The following is a 17,704-nucleotide window of genomic DNA, read 5'->3' as shown; positions in this document are numbered from 1 at the left end:
ATTACTTTTGCTTTTAGCAAGAAAACTAAAACCAATCTGATGCCAATTATAGATTACTTTGTAAATGGTAACAAAATTAAAGTCAGTAATTAAAGTTTTACAAGCATTACAAAGTCAAAAACGTGGCTTTTATGTAACCATAAAAATAACAATGTATATACTGCACTTACAGAGTGAGAAGTGTTTCCTACCAGCCCTGGAATAAAGGTTTATGTTTCTCCAGAAGCAAAGATCCCTGGCATATGCCTGTTACTTTACAAAACCACGGTCTGGGTTTGGGTTCAAATCATCTTGAAACAAAAATGGATCGTGCAACAACTATGGACTTTCAAAGAATATTTTAGTTCGAAAACAATTACCCATTGCTGTTTTCACAGATTTACCAATGATTTAGAGCTATGCATCTGTCGTAAGTGTCCAAAATGCTCACTCTCTTTGAACTACGGAGTCCTCAGACAGGCCACTGAACATAAAAATCCAGGGGAAAACCCCTTACAGGGATTAGCCTAAATTTTTTATTTCCTCTTCAGAGCTGGAAGTATTCGAGTTTGGAAAGTCCCCCCGCAGAACGGTATTTGCAACACTACAATCTAGCCTCAACTATTAAGTTCAACTGGGAGACAAGCAGCGGCCCCACAGTGATGAAGAAAGTGGGAAGGGGTAGATAAGGACGCGAACTGGTCCAGGGCCTCTGGAGCCGGCTAGTGCGGGACACCTCCAGCCGCCACCGTTGGCATCTACACACACCCAAACCATCATGTCGCAGGCCCAGTGCAGAGCTTCGCGTTCACTCTAGAAGGTGGCACTACAGAGCCACCTAGGAGATACAGGCAATTCATTGAAGACTAAATGAGAGTGAATAAAGGAGTTTACGGTAGTGTGTGTGTGTGCGCGCGCGCGCGGCGAGGTGGGGAAATCAACACAGAAGCGGGGCTCAAGGATGGGGGGGAGGGTGCGATGGCAAAATGCGGCCTGGCCTGAGAGAGAAAGGAAGTGGACTAGACTGAAGAGGTCTGGACCGGAGGGGAAGTGAGGAGAACAGGACCGGGAGAAGCTACAAGGGGATTGAGGAATTTGAGGCTGAAGGAAAGGGTGGAGGCAGCGAGACAGAAGCAAGGGGCGGGGCTGAAAGATAAGCGAGGGCGAGACTAAATAGAAAATGAGGGGCGGAGTTTAGGAGAGAAAGTGAGGGGGCGAAACTAGGGGAGAAGAAAGGGGCGGGAGCAGCAGGGAAGAACCAAGGGGGCATAGGGGGGTCGAGAGAGTAAAGCCAGAGAGGACGAGGGAGGGGATGATAAGTGGGGGCGGGGAGGAGGGAAAAGCAGCCCGGCAGGTCGGCAGGTAGGGGAGACCAGGAAGCCAGAGGATGGGAAGGTGGGGAGAAGGGAGGGGTGGGGCCGGAGGGAAAAGCAAGGGGCAAGGTGAGGGGAGAGGGAAGCCAGGGAAGGAAGGAGAATGAGGAGCGGGAGATGGGGTCAGGAGGGGGAGAAACGAGGGGACACCCGGGAGGAAAAAGGGGGAATGAGAAGGGTGGAGTAAGAAGGGGGTGAAATCAGGGGGTCTAGGGAGTAGAAGCGAGGTGTGGGCCAGGAGGAGGGAGCCGAAGGGGCAGGTCGGGGAACGGAGGGAAGCGAGAAGGCGGGCGGGGTGAGAAGCGAGGGGGCGGGGCCGGGCCGGGCCGGGGAGCAGAGAGGGGCACTCGCCGACGGGAGAGATGAGGTCCCGGGACAACGGCCGGCGTGGGGGAGGGCCCCTTCGGCAGGGCGCTCTGCGGGAAATTCGGGGGCTGCGAGTGGGCGCTGGGGGGGACGGTGTGGGCCTCCCAACCGCCGTACCTGTCAGACGGATCTTGATGCTGGAGCCGTTCCTGCGCGTCCCGGGGTTCGACATCTCCCGCCAACAATCGGGCAGCAGAGGATCCAGTGCCGCCGCCGCCCCACGGCCCGGCCCGGCCCGGCCCCGCCGCTGCCGCCGCCTCAAGGTTACGGCTCCGGGCTGGGCGCCGGGGTCCGAGCCGGGATACAAACTCCGCGGCCCAGGCGTCCGGGCGGCGGCGGATGCTCAAGCCAGGAAATCAGCGCTCCACCGGCGCCCCCGACCCTCGGTCGCTCCCAGCCCAACCCAGTCCTGAGCCGCCACCGCCGCCTTCACCACCTCAGAGCCGGACGCCCGCCGCTCTCGCCGCTTCCGCCGCCGCCTCCTGGAGCCGCGCGCGCTCCCGCCGCCGTGCCGGCGCGGCCCCGCGCGCGCTCGGGCTGAGTGCCCCCGCGCCTTGTGCGTGCGCGCCCCCGCGGAGCACGGCGGGGCGGGGCGCGCCGCGTGGCTGCGTTTCCCGCCCAGCCTCGGGCGCGTGGGGGTCCCGATACTGTGGCTAGACGCCGCGCTCCCTCCAGCGCGGGCAGCTTTCCTGGGATCCTGGAAGAGGAGGTCAGGTCGCAGGAGTGGAGCGGGCTCCGGAATCCCGCGCCGCGGATGTGCGGAGACGAGGCCGCTGGCCGCCAGCACCAGCGGTGCCCAGAGGTTGGGGACGGCGCGGCAGCTGAAGATATTTGTCACGTTCTCGGAAGAGACCTGTTTACAGATGCGGACGTTAAGAGTCAGAGAACCCAGCTGATGTTGCAGACGTATTACTGAAGACTGGGTTCCTGATAGTGGTTACATAAACCCCGTTGCGTGTTACTACACCAAGCATCTTGCACAAATAGGCAATACCTTTTTATTTTTTAAAGCAAAGAGTTTTTAGATAATACAATTTCAAGAGAGTGACTTAAAGAGACAAAGTTGTCTCTCTAGGTGTGTAACTAGTACTCTATATTGACCCATGACCAAGTTGCCAGAATCACAGAGAGTGCCACACAAGGTAAGCAAGATATGAGAGAATAAAATAGAGAGGTAGATGTTTGTTATAGCCAGTATGTATACAATTTTAGCCAAACAAAACACATTTACAGCCTGTTGTTTCCCTGACTTCTGCTCAAATTTCCCTTCCGGAGTCTCTGGGTAAACTAAAAGCTCATGATGCTTTCCCCAGCAAACCAGCTCCTCTTTCTTAACCTGCTAAAGAAGGAAAATAATATGCTAATAAAGAGCGAAAGCTGAGTTTGATTATCAAACCTGTTTTTGACCAACTACCTAATTCTTTGAATGCCTTTATTTAGTTTGTGTCTTAAGGAAATCAGGTTCTGAGCCATTGCTGCCGCTCCTGTAGCTATGGGCCTTTTCTGAGATCACAGGCCAGAATAAATAGAGCCCTGGCCCTAGAGTTCCTGACATACCTACCTACCTGGGCCTGAGCCCTGTGAAAGCAGATTCAGAGGGCTAGATGCAAGGCTTCTTTGAGCTTCCATCCATCAAATAAAGGACAGGCCTACATCCTTTCACTGACCCCTTGCAGCTCTGACTTCCAGTGATTCTTGAGAAATACCGAAGCATACGAGCTATGTTTTCAGGGTATGGAAAAATGCATTTGGAGTCTGATGCCCCCAAGAAATCCACTCTTCCAGTCCAGGTAGTATTTCCCCCTCCTCTTTATTTCCATATTTAAGAAGTTTCTTCTCTCTAAACCAGACTAAACATCTCTCTGGCCTCTTCTCATACCCATCTGTTTACCTGACCTAGAAACCTTTTATTTATTAACCTGTTTTCATACCTGCCTAGACGTTTGTACCTTCCTTTGCTTAATGTTTCCTCAACAACCGAGTCAGGAGGTCACTTCTGGAAGTTACCGAAAGTCATCTCATTTTACTCATTAATAAGTAATTGCTGTTGTCATTTAACTAGTTACATCTAATGGTGCCTTTCAACACAGCCTGCACAAGTAGGATCTTCCTAAATGGAAGCTAATGTTTTATTTATCAGCAAACATTGGCCACCTACATGTGACTAGGGACTAGGAACACAAATCAGTCATAGCTATAGCATTTCTCAGACTCACCTGACTGGATGAAACAGACAAGAACAACTGATAATGATGCCGTGATGGAGATGTGTACAGAACACAGATTACAGGACAGTCTGTCTGGGAGCAGAGAAATGGGCAGATCTCAGAAGAATCATAGAAGACCTTGTCTAGGACTTAAAGGCAGAGTTCAAGTTTGTTGGACAAAGAGATGGAGAAGGGCTCTGTAAACAAGAGGGAACAGCTTGTACAAGGGCAGGAAAATGAATGTGTTTCAGTGTAAGTGCAGTCACATAGTGCTTAATCTTCTATCCTTACATCTTAATTCCATTAAAAATTGATAAGATGATAAAAGATATTTGCCCACTTAGAAATCAACAGGCTCAATTTTGTGCTAAGGTTGTGGGCCAGTTCTTACACTGAACTTAAGGTGTACCTTGATATCCTTTCATCATGTATCACATTTATCAAAAATACTATCTTCTAAAAGTATCTGGAAATGTCAAACAATTCTGCTGAGAAAGAGATTAAATTCGGTGAGTGTCTTCAAGTATCCTTTTCGCAATGACTTTACAAAGATCAGTTTGACCCTGCTTTCTTTGTGGGATTTAGCAGCTGATTTTATTTCCCCCAGATGCATCACTTCCCTGAGCCAGTGAAAAAAGATCTCTTTGGATCTGACTGCAGAGTTGTCTACTTGTTTTTTGAGTCCCAAACCTCTTTGGAGAATCTGACGGAAGCAACAGATCCTTTCCTCAGGAAAACTGGTGTGTAAATACACACCAAATTTTGTATCTGATTTCAGTGGGTATGTGATCTGAAACCAACCTGTGGCTATTGTAAGGTCTTATAGCTCTTAGATTAAGAATTCCTGCTCTAAAGGAAATGGTCAAGCAAACAACACTGGGAATGGTCCATATGCATTTGTTCAGAAAACTGCACAGTAGTAGTCCCCTTTGAAGGCAATGGATATGCTGGAAAGAGGGTGGCTCTGACCTGCGCAGACCAAGACTACCCTGGCTTTCCCTCATTACTAGCTGGTATGAGAGAAAGTTAATTCTCCAAGCCTCACTTTAAAAAAAAAAAAGTTTTTTTAAAAAATGTTAGTTTATTGATTTTTAGAGAGAGAGGAAGAGGGAGAGGGAAAGAAGGGGACAGGAATATTGATCTGTCCCTGTATGTGCCCTGATAGGAGAGCGAACCAACAACCTCTACACCAGGGGTCCCCAAACTTTTTACACAGGGGGCCAGTTCACTTGCCCTCAGACTGTTGGAGGGCCAAACTATTAAAAAAAAAACCTATGAACAAATCCCTGTGCACACTGCACATATCTTATTTTAAAGTAAAAAAAAAAACAAAACGGGAACAAATACAATATTTAAAATAAAGAACAAGTAAATTTAAATCAACAAACTGACCAGTATTTCAATGGGAACTATGGACCTGCTTTTGGCTAATGAGATGGTCAATGTGCTCCTCTCACTGACCACCAATGAAAGAGGTGCTCCTTCCGGAGGTGTGGCGGGGGCCGGATAAATGGCCTCAAGGGCTGCATGCGGCCCGCGGGCCGTAGTTTGGGGCCCCCTGCTCTACACTTTGGGAAGATGTTCTCACAAGCTGAGTGATCGGCCAGGGTTCTCTAATCCTCACTTTGTTCATCTGTAAAATGAAGATAATTTCTCTCACCCAAAGGTAAAAAATAAATGATGAGTTTTATTTAAATTCATTTAATTGAAATAATGGATTTAAATCAAACCAGGGATGGGAACCTAGCAGTCTGTTGCATCAGGCATTCAATAAGTGACAGGTCTTATTAGTACATGGAAAATGTGTGTTTTAGGTTGCTCTGAAACCTACTAGTACTATGACTCTGGAAATCTTTTGGGATGTTGTGTAGGTGGTCCCAGGTGGCTGTAACAACTGCCTCTTGAGAGCACATTGCTATACCTGTGCCAGTACCCTGGTGGCTAGTGGCTAGATCAGATTAGCCTTAAGGTCTTTTCTAGATCTAGGACCTAGTCTTCTTTTGCCTTTCACCTGAACATCAAGTTCTTCAAACAATTGGATTAATTAGCACATTTATTTCTTTTATGCCCAGAAACCATTAGAATCTTCTTTTAAATTACAACTTAAACTTAATATTACCAACATGCAAGTCTTACTATAGTATTATTATTGGTAAGGTTTATTACTTGGGTTTTTCTTTTTTTTCTTTTTTGCATTTTTCTAAAGCTGGAAACAGGGAGAGACAGTCAGACAGACTCCCGCATGTGCCCGACCGGGATCCACCCGGCACGCCCACCAGGGGCGACGCTCTGCCCACCAGGGGGCGATGCTCTGCCCATCCTGGGCATCGCCATGTTGCGACCAGAGCCACTCAAGTGCCTGAGGCAGAGGCCACAGAGCCATCCCCAGCGCCTGGGCCATCTTTGCTCCAATGGAGCCTTGGCTGTGGGAGGGGAAGAGAGAGACTGAGAGGAAGGCGCGGCAGAGGGGTGGAGAAGCAAATGGGCGCTTCTCCTGTGTGCCCTGGCCGGGAATCGAACCTGGGGCCTCCGCACGCTAGGCCGACGCTCTACCGCTGAGCCAACCGGCCAGGGCTTACTTGGGTTTTTAATTGAAAATTTTATTGAGGTAATTGTAGATTCACATGCAGTTGTAAGAAATAATACAGAGTTACTTTGTACACTCTTCCTATTTTCCCCAATGATAAAAATTATTTGCAAAACAAAACAAAAAATAGTATAATATGACAACAAAGATATTGCCATTGGCACAATCCAAGGAAATTCAGATATTCTCAATTTTTCTAGTACTGATGTATATGTGTTTTTTGTTTTTGTTTGTTTGTTTGTTTAGGTGAAAGGGGTAGATAGTGAGGCAGACACCCACATGAGGCCCAACTGAGATCTACCCAAGAACCCCATCTGGGGATGATGCTTGAGTACTGAGCTATTTTTAGTGCCTGAGGCTGATGTGCTCCAATGGAGCTATTCTCAGTGACCGGGGTCATGCTTGAACCCACTGAGCCTGGTTGTGGGAAGGGAAGAGGGAGAGATGGGGGATGGGAGGGGGATAGAAGCAGGTGGTCACTTCTGTGTATCCTGATTATTGACTGAACCCAGGATGTCCATATGCCAGGCTGATGTTCTATCTACTGAGCCACTGGCCAGGGTCGTGTATGTGTGTTTATTAAGTTCTACACAGTTTTAACACATGTAGTTTCAAGTATCTACCACCACACTGAAAATCCTGAACAGTCCCAACACCACAAAAATCCTTCCATGTTTATAACCATACCTTTACCCCATCCCCAAGACCTGGCAACCACTAATACATCCACCTTTACTGAAGTGTTGTCAATTCAAAAATCTTGTGTGTGTGTGTGTGTGTGTGCACGCGCATGTGTGTATCTAACCATACAGAACTTAATCTTTTGGGAAACAGCATAATTCCCTGGAGAGTCAAGCAAGTTATTATATGTATCAAGTTTATCACCCAAGGTATTACATGTATCAATAGTTTGACCCTTTTTATCACTGACTAGTATTTCATAGTATGGCTATATTGCAGTTTGCTTAATCATTCACTCCTTAAAGGACATCTGGGCTAGCTACAGTTTTTGGTTATTACAAATAAATCACTATGAATATTCATGTACAGGTTTTTATGTGAACATAAGTTCTTTTTTACTCTGGAATAAATACCCAAAAGTGCAATTGCTGAGTCATATTGAAAATTACATGTTTAGTTTTGTAAGAAACTGTCAAACTCTTTTCCAGAGTGGCTATGTAGTATCTTACTTTCTACCCGCAACGTTTCTTAGCATCCTTGCCAGTATTTGGTGTTGTCACTAGTATTCCTTTTCACCATCCTGGTAGGTATGTAGTTTTGTTTTATGGCTGTGGAATTTTTTGAGGTATAGATTATTTCTTTAAATATATGTAGCCAAGTAATTAGGGAAAATTCTAGAAAAATAGTCTTTTTTAAATGTCTTTCTGTAAAGATCCTAGCTGAACCCGACAGTCTATGTTCAGAAACAGCTGAGGTCATCCATGAAAATTAGAAAATTATTGAACTGCTATTATTTATTAAAAATATAATTTTGGGCAGAGCATCACCCCCTGGTGGGCGTGCCAGGTGGATCCTGGTTGGGTGCATGCGGGAGTCTGACTGACTGCCTCCCTGTTTCCAACTTCAAAAACAACAGTGGAGGGCGGAGCCTGGAGAGGCCTCCTGTGCACCCACAGAGGCAGAACTCTGAAGGGCAAGGTGTCCTCTGAGCCAGCAAGAGGTGGACCCCAGTCAGGTGAGGAATCCCGCACCCATGGAAGGCAGAGCCTGGAGAGGCTTCCGGGTGCACCTGCAGGGGGCAGAGCCCAGCAAGGCAAGGAGTTCCACATGGCCGCAGAGCAGCCCGAGCTGCAGCCCGTGAGCCTGTGCTTGTGCCTAAGTGCCTGAGGAGGTGGAGGTATAGGGGAGCCGGTGGAAAGACCTTACTTCAGGAATAGAGAGGCCATGCGCGCTGGCCAAGAGTAGATAAAAGCCAGCCTAGGAGTGTAGCTAATAGTTACAAATTCTGGATCGCCTGTAGCTCCAAGAAGGTTGCTAAGGGCCAGTCAAAAACAGTGACCACCACTGGACTGTGCCAGGTTCTGGCCAGGGAGGTCTAGGGCTGGTACATCCAGCGGCCAGATATGGAGATCATCAGCTCAGGACCTAACAACCATAGTTAGAGTGGTATCTTAAGAAGAGGCTCCTTACACCTGACCCAGCTAAGGCATAGAAAACACTGTCACAAACAGCAAAAAGAGTGGTAGCAGCAGACAAGCAGCCCACAGTGGATTACAAACAGCTGAAGCTATCCCAAGAAGATTTAGAAACAAAACAACCGAAAGCTGGAGGCAGACAACACCAACCCTATACTCAGCTAGCTATATAAACAACACATCTAAAGGAGCAGTCTATACAGAGACAAAATGGGAAGACAGAGAAATGCAATTCAAATGGATCAATGAGAAATCCTCAGAAAAAGAACTGAATGAAATGGAAATAACCAAGATACCAGATGCAGACTTTAGAATAATGATTGTTAGGCTGCTTGAGGATCTTAGAGCAACAACAGATGGACAAAATAAGCACCTAAACAAAGAGCTAGCAGGCATCAAAAAGGACATTGAGCCTGACCAGGTGGTGGCACAGTGGATAGAGCGTCGGACTGGGATGCGGAAGGACCCAGGTTCGAGACCCCGAGGTCGCCAGCTTGAGCGCGGGCTCATCTGGCTTGAGCAAAGAGCTCACCAGCTTGGACCCAAGGTCGCTGGCTCCAGCAGGGGGTTACTCGGTCTGCTGAAGGCCCACAGTCAAGGCACATGTGAGAAAGCAATCAATGAACAACTAAGAAGTTGCAACACGCAACAAGAAACTGATGATTGATGCTTCTCATTTCTCTCTCTGTTCCTGTCTGTCTGTCCCTGTCTATCTCTGCCTCTGTAAAAAAAAAAAAAAAAAAAAAAAAAAAAAAAAAAAAAGGACATTGAAATCATAAAAAAGAACTGGAAAGAAATGTTAAACAGTATCAGAAATGAAGACTCCACTAGAAGGAATTAAAAGTAGGATGGATGAAGCAGAGAATCGAATCAGTGATATACAGGACAAGATAAGCGAAAGCATGGAAGCAGAACAGCAAAAAGATAAGAGAATCAAAAAGTCTGAGGAAACTCTAAGAGAGCTCTGTGACAACATGAAGAGAAACAACATCTACATAATAGGGGTTCCTGAAGGAAAAGAGAGAACAAGGGATAGAGAACCTGGTTGAAAAAAATCATAGCTGATAACTTCCTTAAATTGATGCAGGAAAATGTCACATGAGTTCAAGAAGCACAGAGAATCCCATTAAAAAGGAACCCAAAGAGACCTACACCAAGCCACATCATAATTAAAATACCAAAATTAAGAGATAAAGAATACTAACAGCTGCAAGAGAAAAGCAGTCAATCACCTACAAAGAAGCCCCCATAAGGATGACCTCTGACTTCTCAACAGAAACACTTGAAGCCAGAAGGGAATGGCAAGAAATATTCAAAGTAATGCAAAACAAGAGCCTACAACCAAGACTACTTTATCCAGCAAGGCTATCGTTTAGAATTGAAGGAGAAACAAACAAAAAAAACCTCAAGGAATTCATTACAACCAAACCAATGCTGCAAGAAATGTTAAGGGGCATGTTGTAAACAGAACAAAGGGGGGAAATATGGTAAAAGAGGAATGAAGATTTAAAGAATAAAATGGAAATAAACAACTACATATCAATAATAACCTTAAATGTAAATGGATTAAATGCTCCAATCAAAAGACATAGGGTAGCTGTGTGGATAAGAAAACAGGACTCATACATACACTGTCTACAAGAGATCCAACTCAAAACAAAAGATACAAATAGACTGAAAGTAAAGGGATGGAAAAAAATTTCATGCAAATAAAAATGAAAAAAAAGCTGGGGTAGCAATACTTATATCAGACTAAATAGACTTTTAAACAAAAGCATTAGTAAGGGATAATGAAGGTGACTACATAATGATAAAAGGAGCAATCCAACAGGAAGATATAAATATTATAAATATCTATGCACCTAATATAGGAGCACCTAAATATATAAAGAAGATTTTGATGGACATAAGGGAGAGATCAACAGCAATACTATAATAGTAGGGGATTTCAATACCCCACTAACATCACTGGATAGATTCTCAAAAAAGAAAATTAACAAAGAAACAGTAGACTTAAAGGACACCCTAGGTCAACTGGACTTAATACAATAGATACCTTAATAACCTTTCACCCTAAAGCAGGAGAATATACATTCTTTTCAAGTGCTCATGGTACTCTAGGATAGACCACATGTTAGGACACAAGACGAGTCTCAGTAAATTTAAGATGATTGAAATCATATCAAGCATCTTCTCAGATTACAATAACATGAAATTAGAAATAAAATACAACAGAAAAACTGAAAAACACTCAAACACTTAGAAACTAAATAGCATGTTATTAAATAATGAATGGGTTAACAATGAGATCAAGGAAGAAATAAAAAATTTCCTTGAAACAAATGAAAACAAACATACAACAACTCAAAATTTATGGGACACAGCAAAAGCAGTCCTGAGAGGGAAATTCATAGCATTACTGGCATACCTTAAGAAGCAAGTAAAAGCTCAAACAAACAACTTAACCCTGCATCTAAAAGACTAGAAAAAGAACAAGTAAAGCCCAGAGGAAGTAAAAGGAAGGAAATAAAAAGGTCAGAGAGGAAATAAATGACATAGAGGCTAAAAAAACAATACAGAGGATTAATGAAACCAAGAGCTGGTTCTTTGAAAAGGTAAACAAGATTGATGAACCTTTAACCAGACTCACCAAGAAAAAAAGAGAGAGGACTCAAATAAATAAAATTAGAAATGAGAGTGGAGAAGTAACAACTGACACAGCAGAAATACAAAAGATTGTAAGAAAATACTATAAAGAACTGTATGCCAAAAATTAGACAACCTAGGTGAAATAGACAAATTCCTTGATACATATAATCTTTCAACAACACAGGGGAACAATTTCTTTTTCATTTTCTGTTTCATGAGGTTTTAGTACTGTTTCTATATACTTCTGCATTGCTGATTCTAAATTTAAAATCCGTTTTTTGGTGTACACTCTAATTTTTATGCAATTTTAAATTCTTTTTGTTACAGTTAATGACATTCATTGGATTTTAAATTGGAGTTAAAGGGCAATGGCTCTGGATTGAACATAACCTCAAGACAATTAATGTTTTACAAACATCACTTTTACATAATTGTAGTTGTTTTTAAATGTAAAAAATTATCTGATAAAAACACCCTCTTATTTTGTTTTAAGATTGAATCATGGCTTCTTTGAATAGGCGTAAATGTAAGAATAGTCCTGACACCTTCTGTTATATATGTGGCTATTACACACTTCAACGTCAAAGGCACACTATTTCATCATTTGTGACGCGTGCATATATATTTTCAAGTTCCCCTTGGCAATCAAGACAAGAATTGGGCTTATCATATTGTGTGTCATAATTGTGAGGAAATGCTTCGTGACTAGACAAAAAGGAAAACGCAAAGGAATGCCTTTTGGTATTCTATGGTTTGGTGTGAACCTAAGTACCACAGCAGTGTCTGTTATTTCTTTCTGATCCATACAAAGGGCATCAACAAGAAAAAAATGGCATATGATCGCATATCCTAATATTCCTTCAGCAATATGACCTATACCATACTCTGGGACATTCCCGGTTCCAGTTTTCAATGGTTTTATTTATTCTAAGGATGAAGAAAGTAAACATGGTGATCAAGTGTATTTTGATAAGATGCATGAAGAAATGATTATAGAATCTGAAGGGTCTTCTTCTGATGCGAAGCAGTCATTAACCCCTCAGCAGTTTAGCCAACCCGAATTGAATGACTTAGTAAGAATGACATAAAAACTGTCCTCAACTTTCTGAAGTATGAGGAGCATAACTGGATCATTTGTGTGGATCTTAAAATGGTAAATTTCTTGCTAGGACAACAGAGAGGTTTCACGAAGTATCCTTGCTTTCTGTGTTTGTGGGACAGCCAAGATTGGGAGAAACACTGGACACAGAAGGAGTGGCTGAAATGTGAAGCTCTGGAAGTAGGGATACAAAATATTGTGAATGAATCTGTAGTTAATCAAGACAGGATCATTTTTCCCCCACTTCACATCAAACTTGGCTTAATGAAGCAGTTTGTGCAGGCTCTGAATAGAGAAAGTGAATGCTTTCAATATATTATTTCTGCTTTTCCTGTCTTGTCTTTTGAAGAGATAAAAGCAGGTGTATTTGATGGACCTCAAATTCAAACCCTCATATGTGATGAAGAATTTGCCAGAAAGGTGAATAAAGAGGAGAAAGCAGCAAGACAGTCTTCTATGGCAGTTACAAAGAACTTCCTTAGCAACAAAAAAGGAGAAAACTATGAACTTCTGGTTCAAAGGATGCTGTTGGCTTTTCATGACACTGGATGTAACATGAGCATTGAGATTCACTTCCTATACAGTCACCTTGATAAGTTTCCCAAATATCTTGGAGCTGTTAGTGATGAGCAGACTACTGCTGGAGATCAAATGAGATTGTCCTCAACAAGTACACAAATGCAAGAGCTACAAATGCAAATTTTTTGCCTGAATAGAATTTAAATAAGTTTTGTGCAAATTTTATGATTAAAATGTGTTCTAATATGTTCTATTTCAAAATTGTAGAGAAATTCTGATGCAATCATGTTTTATTGTATTAGTGTATTTACTGCATTATATAAATTATTATATTTTCACAAAGATGATGCCCAAGAAGACATTATACTTCATTATGTTAAACTAAATGTTGAAAATTTTATAATAAGATGAAAACCTAAAATCTTGAATTGCAAAAAAACTGTAGCTTACAGAGAAAAACTAATGTCAGACTTGAGATCAGCACACTTGAATTAGGTAAGAACAAGTGTTTTTTGTGGATGCAACAAAAATTTTGTTCCCCAGTGAAATCAATCTAGAAGAATCTGAAAATCTAAACAGACTGGTTACAACAAATGAGATCAAAACAGTTATTAAAAAACTCCCAACAAACAAAAGCCCTGGGCCAGATGGCTTCACAGGCAAATTTTTACCAAATATTAAAAGAAGAACTAACTCCTATACTTCTAAAGCTATTTCAAAAAATTCAAGAGAAGGGAAGACTTCCAAGTTCCTTTTATGAGGTGAGCATAATTCTGATTCAAAAACCAGGCAAGGACAATACAAAGAAAGAAAACTACAGGACAATATCCATGATGAATTTAAGAGGTATATTTTTCTTTCTTTTTTTTTGTTTGTTTGTATTTTTCTGAAGCTGGAAACGGGGAGAGACAGTCAGACAGACTCCCGCATGCGCCCAACCGGGATCCACCTGGCACACCCACTAGGGGCGACGCTCTGCCCACCAGGGGGCGATGCTCTGCCCCTCCGGGGTGTCACTCTGCCGCCACCAGAGCCACTCTAGCGCCTGGGGCAGAGGCCAAGGAGCCATCCCCAGCACCCGGGCCATCTTTGCTCCAATGGAGCCTCGGCATCGGGAGGGGAAGAGAGAGACAGAGAGGAAGCGGGGGTGGAGAAGCAAATGGGTGCCTCTCCTATGTGCCCTGACCAGGAATCGAACCCGGGTCCCCCACACACCAGGCCGACGCTCCACCACTGAGCCAACCAGCCAGAGCCTCCATGATGAATTTAGATGCTAAAATTCTCAACAAAGTATAAGCAAACTGGATCCAGCAATACATGAAAAAAATCATACATCATGATCAAGTGGGATTTATTCTGGGGAGGCTGGGCTGGTACAATATTCGCAAATCAATTAATGTGATTCATTACATAAACAAAAGGAAGGAGAAAAATCATGATAATATCAATAGATGCACAAAAAGCATTTGATAAAATTCAGCACCCATTTATGATCAAAACTCTCAGCAAAGTGGGAATGCAGGAACATACCTCAACATGATAAAGGCCATATATGACAAACCCAGACCTAACATCATAATCAGTGGGCAAAAATTAAAAGCAATCCCCTTAAGATCAGGAACAAGGCAGGGGTACCCCCTTTCACCACTCATATTCAACATAGTTTTGGAAGTCCAAGCCACAGCAATCAGACAAATAGAAGAAATGAAAGGCATCCAAATTGGAAAAGATGAAGTAAACTATCATTATTTTCTGATGATATGATACTATACATAGAAAACCCTAAAGTCTCAGTCAAAAGACTACTGGAACTGATAAATGAATTCAGCAAAGTGGCAGGATATAAAATCAATATTCAGAAATCACAGGCATTTTTATACACCAACAATGAACTGTCTGAAAGAGAAATTAAGAAAACAATCCCCTTCACTATTGTAACAACAACAAAAAAATAAAGTACCTAGGAGTAAATATAACCAAGGACGTTAAAGACTTGTACTCAGAAAATTATAAAACGTTGATAAAAGAAATCAAGGAAGATACAAACAAGTGGAAATATATACCGTGTTCATGGATAGGATGAATAAACATCATTCAAATGTCTATATTACCCAAAGCAATTTATGTATTCAATGCAATTTTCATTAAAATACTAATGACATACTTCAAAGATATAAAACAAATACTTCAAAAATTTATATGGAACCAAAAAAGAACATGAATAGCCTCAGCAATCTTGCAAAAGAAACATAAGGTGGGTGGTATCACAGTTCCTGATATCAAGTTATACTACAAGGCCATTGTACTCAAAACAGCCTAGTACCAGCATGAGAACAGGCATACAGATCAATGGAACAGAACAGAGAACTCAGAAATAAACCCACACAACACCTTTATAGACAACTGATATTTGAAAAAGGAGGTAAGAGGATACAATGGAGTAAAGACAGCCTCTTCAACAAATGGTGTTGGGAAAATTGGACAGCTACCTGCCAAAAAATGAAACTAGACCACCTACTTACACCATTTACAAAAATAAACTTAAAGTGGATAAAAGACTTAAATGTAAGTCATGAAACAGTAAGCATCTTAGAAGAAAACATAGGCAGTAAGCTCTCCAACATGTCTCGCAGCAATATATTTGCTGATTTATCTCCACGTGCAAGTGAAATAAAAGACATGATGAATAAATGGGACTATATCAAACTAAAAAGCTTTTGCACAGCAAAAAACAATATGAACAAAATAAAAAGACAAACCACACAGTGGGAGAACATATTCAACAATACGTCTGATAAGGGGTTAATAACCAAAATTTATAAAGAACTTGTAAAACTCAAACCCAGAAGATAAAAAATTCAATCAAAAAATGGGCAAAAGAAATGAATAGACACTTCTCCAAAGAGGACATGCAGATGGCCAATAGGCATATGAAAAAATGTTCAACATTACTAATCATTAGAGAAATGCAAATTAAAAACACAATGAGATATCACCTCACACCAGTCAGAATGGCGCTCATTAACAAAACAACACATAATAAGTGCTGGTGAGGATGTGGAGAAAAGGGAACCCTCCTGCACTACTGGTGGGAATGCAGACTGATACAGCCACTGTGGAAAACAGTATGGAGATTCCTCAAAAAGTTAAAAATGGAACTGCCTTTTGACCCAGCCACCTCACTTTTAGGAATATATTCTAAGTACACCAAATCACTGATTCAAAAGAAGAAATGTACCTCATGTTTATGTCAGTGTTGTTTACAATAGCCAAGATCTGGAAATAGCCCAAGTGTCCGTCAGTGGATGAGTGGATTAAAAAGCGTGGTACATATACACAATGGAATACTATGGGGTCATAAAAAAGAAGGAAATCTTACCTTTTGCGACAACATGCATGGATCTGGAAACCATTATGTTAAGTGAAATAAACCAGGCAGAGAAAGAAAAATATCATATGACCTCACTCATTTGAGGAATCCAATGAACAATGTGAACTGAGGAACAGAATAGAGGCAGAGGTGGGATCAAAGGGACTAGAAAGAAAGCGGACAGAGGGAAAGGGGATGAGAGGATGGGATCAGAGAAGGGAAAGAGATTGGTGAAATTATATATACATAACATAGCATTATATAGAGCAGAAAAGAAAATCCTAGAGGGAAGGGTGTTGGGGGAGGGGACAAAGGGGATGTTGAGGGGAACACGGGAGTCAGGGAATGTATTTGGTGGGACACTTGAATTTATGTAAACACTATAAATTTAAATCAATAAAAAAATATTTCTCCAAATTTGTTATATCTCTTCTATAATATATAAGCAACAATAACCAGAGAATCAACAAACTAAAAGGAAATTCCTAGAAACACCCTGATTCATTGTTTATTGGCTAAGTATTTTTGCTCATTTTTGAACAGCATTGAAGGAAGTTATACTGTACATGCCAGGCCAATGGTTCTTGAAGGTGATCACAAGAGCAGCAGTGTCATTTGGTTAGAAATGCAGCTTCTGACCCTGGCCGGTCCACTCAGTGGATAGAGCAGGGGTCAGGAACCTATGGCTCGCGAGCCGGATGTGGCTCTTTTGATGGCTGCATCTGGCTCGCAGACAAATCTTTAATGGAAAAAAAAAAGTTAAAAATATAAAACATTCTCATGTATTACAATCCATTCATTCCCTACCACTCATGTTCATGGTTGTCGGTGGCTGGAGTCAATCACAGCTGTCCTCTGGGACAACACTAAATTTTTATTGGATAATGTGTAACGTACACAGGTCATTGTGAGGTCAGGAAGTAAACTTCCCTCCTTTTAATCAAGGAGTCAGCTAGCTAATTGCAGAAATCCTTTTGATGAGGAAGATGGCTAAAAGAAAAAAAAGATGAGGAGTATCATATTTTTCAGCAGGAATGGACAGAGAAATTTGCCTTTGTGGAGAGAGCAAGTTCTGCGATGTGTCTAATATGCAATGATAAAATTGCATTGATGAAATGGTCAAATATAAAGCAGCACTTCGACACAGGCCATACTACATTTGCATCGAAATATCCAGCGGAGGACAGCAGGAAGAAAGCATGTCAGGAGCCACTGTGCAGAGTGCAAGCTAGTCAGCAGCAACTCCGTGTTTGGACCCAACAAGGTGACTGGAATTCGGCTAGCTTTGCTGGTGCTTTAGCAATTGTGGGAAACGGAAAGCCATTCACAGATGGGGAGTATACCAAAACATTCATGTTGCCAATGAACTTTTTGATGACTTTTCAGATAAAGACAAGAT

At 42.4% G+C, this 17,704-nt stretch overlaps 1 protein-coding gene across 4 annotated transcripts in view; it reads right to left on the bottom strand.

Moving 5' to 3' along the window:
• Positions 1–3,560, bottom strand: part of SMURF1 (SMAD specific E3 ubiquitin protein ligase 1) — a 141,343-nt gene extending 137,783 nt beyond the window's left edge. For 2 of the 4 annotated variants that reach the window (XM_066272251.1, XM_066272252.1), the window contains exon 1: positions 3,284–3,560. In XM_066272251.1, the coding sequence (XP_066128348.1) occupies positions 3,284–3,347 (64 nt within the window). In that variant the 5' untranslated portion in view covers positions 3,348–3,560. Of the gene's footprint in view, positions 1–1,835; positions 2,225–3,283 lie in introns of those variants that run through there. The other 2 variants (XM_066272249.1, XM_066272250.1) reach the window with 2 other exon arrangements.
• Positions 3,561–17,704: the final 14,144 nt, after the last annotated feature.

This window comes from Saccopteryx bilineata, chromosome 4, assembly GCF_036850765.1.
Source record: "Saccopteryx bilineata isolate mSacBil1 chromosome 4, mSacBil1_pri_phased_curated, whole genome shotgun sequence".
NCBI lineage: Eukaryota > Metazoa > Chordata > Mammalia > Chiroptera > Emballonuridae > Saccopteryx > Saccopteryx bilineata.
This window is presented reverse-complemented; position numbering and strand designations above follow the sequence as displayed.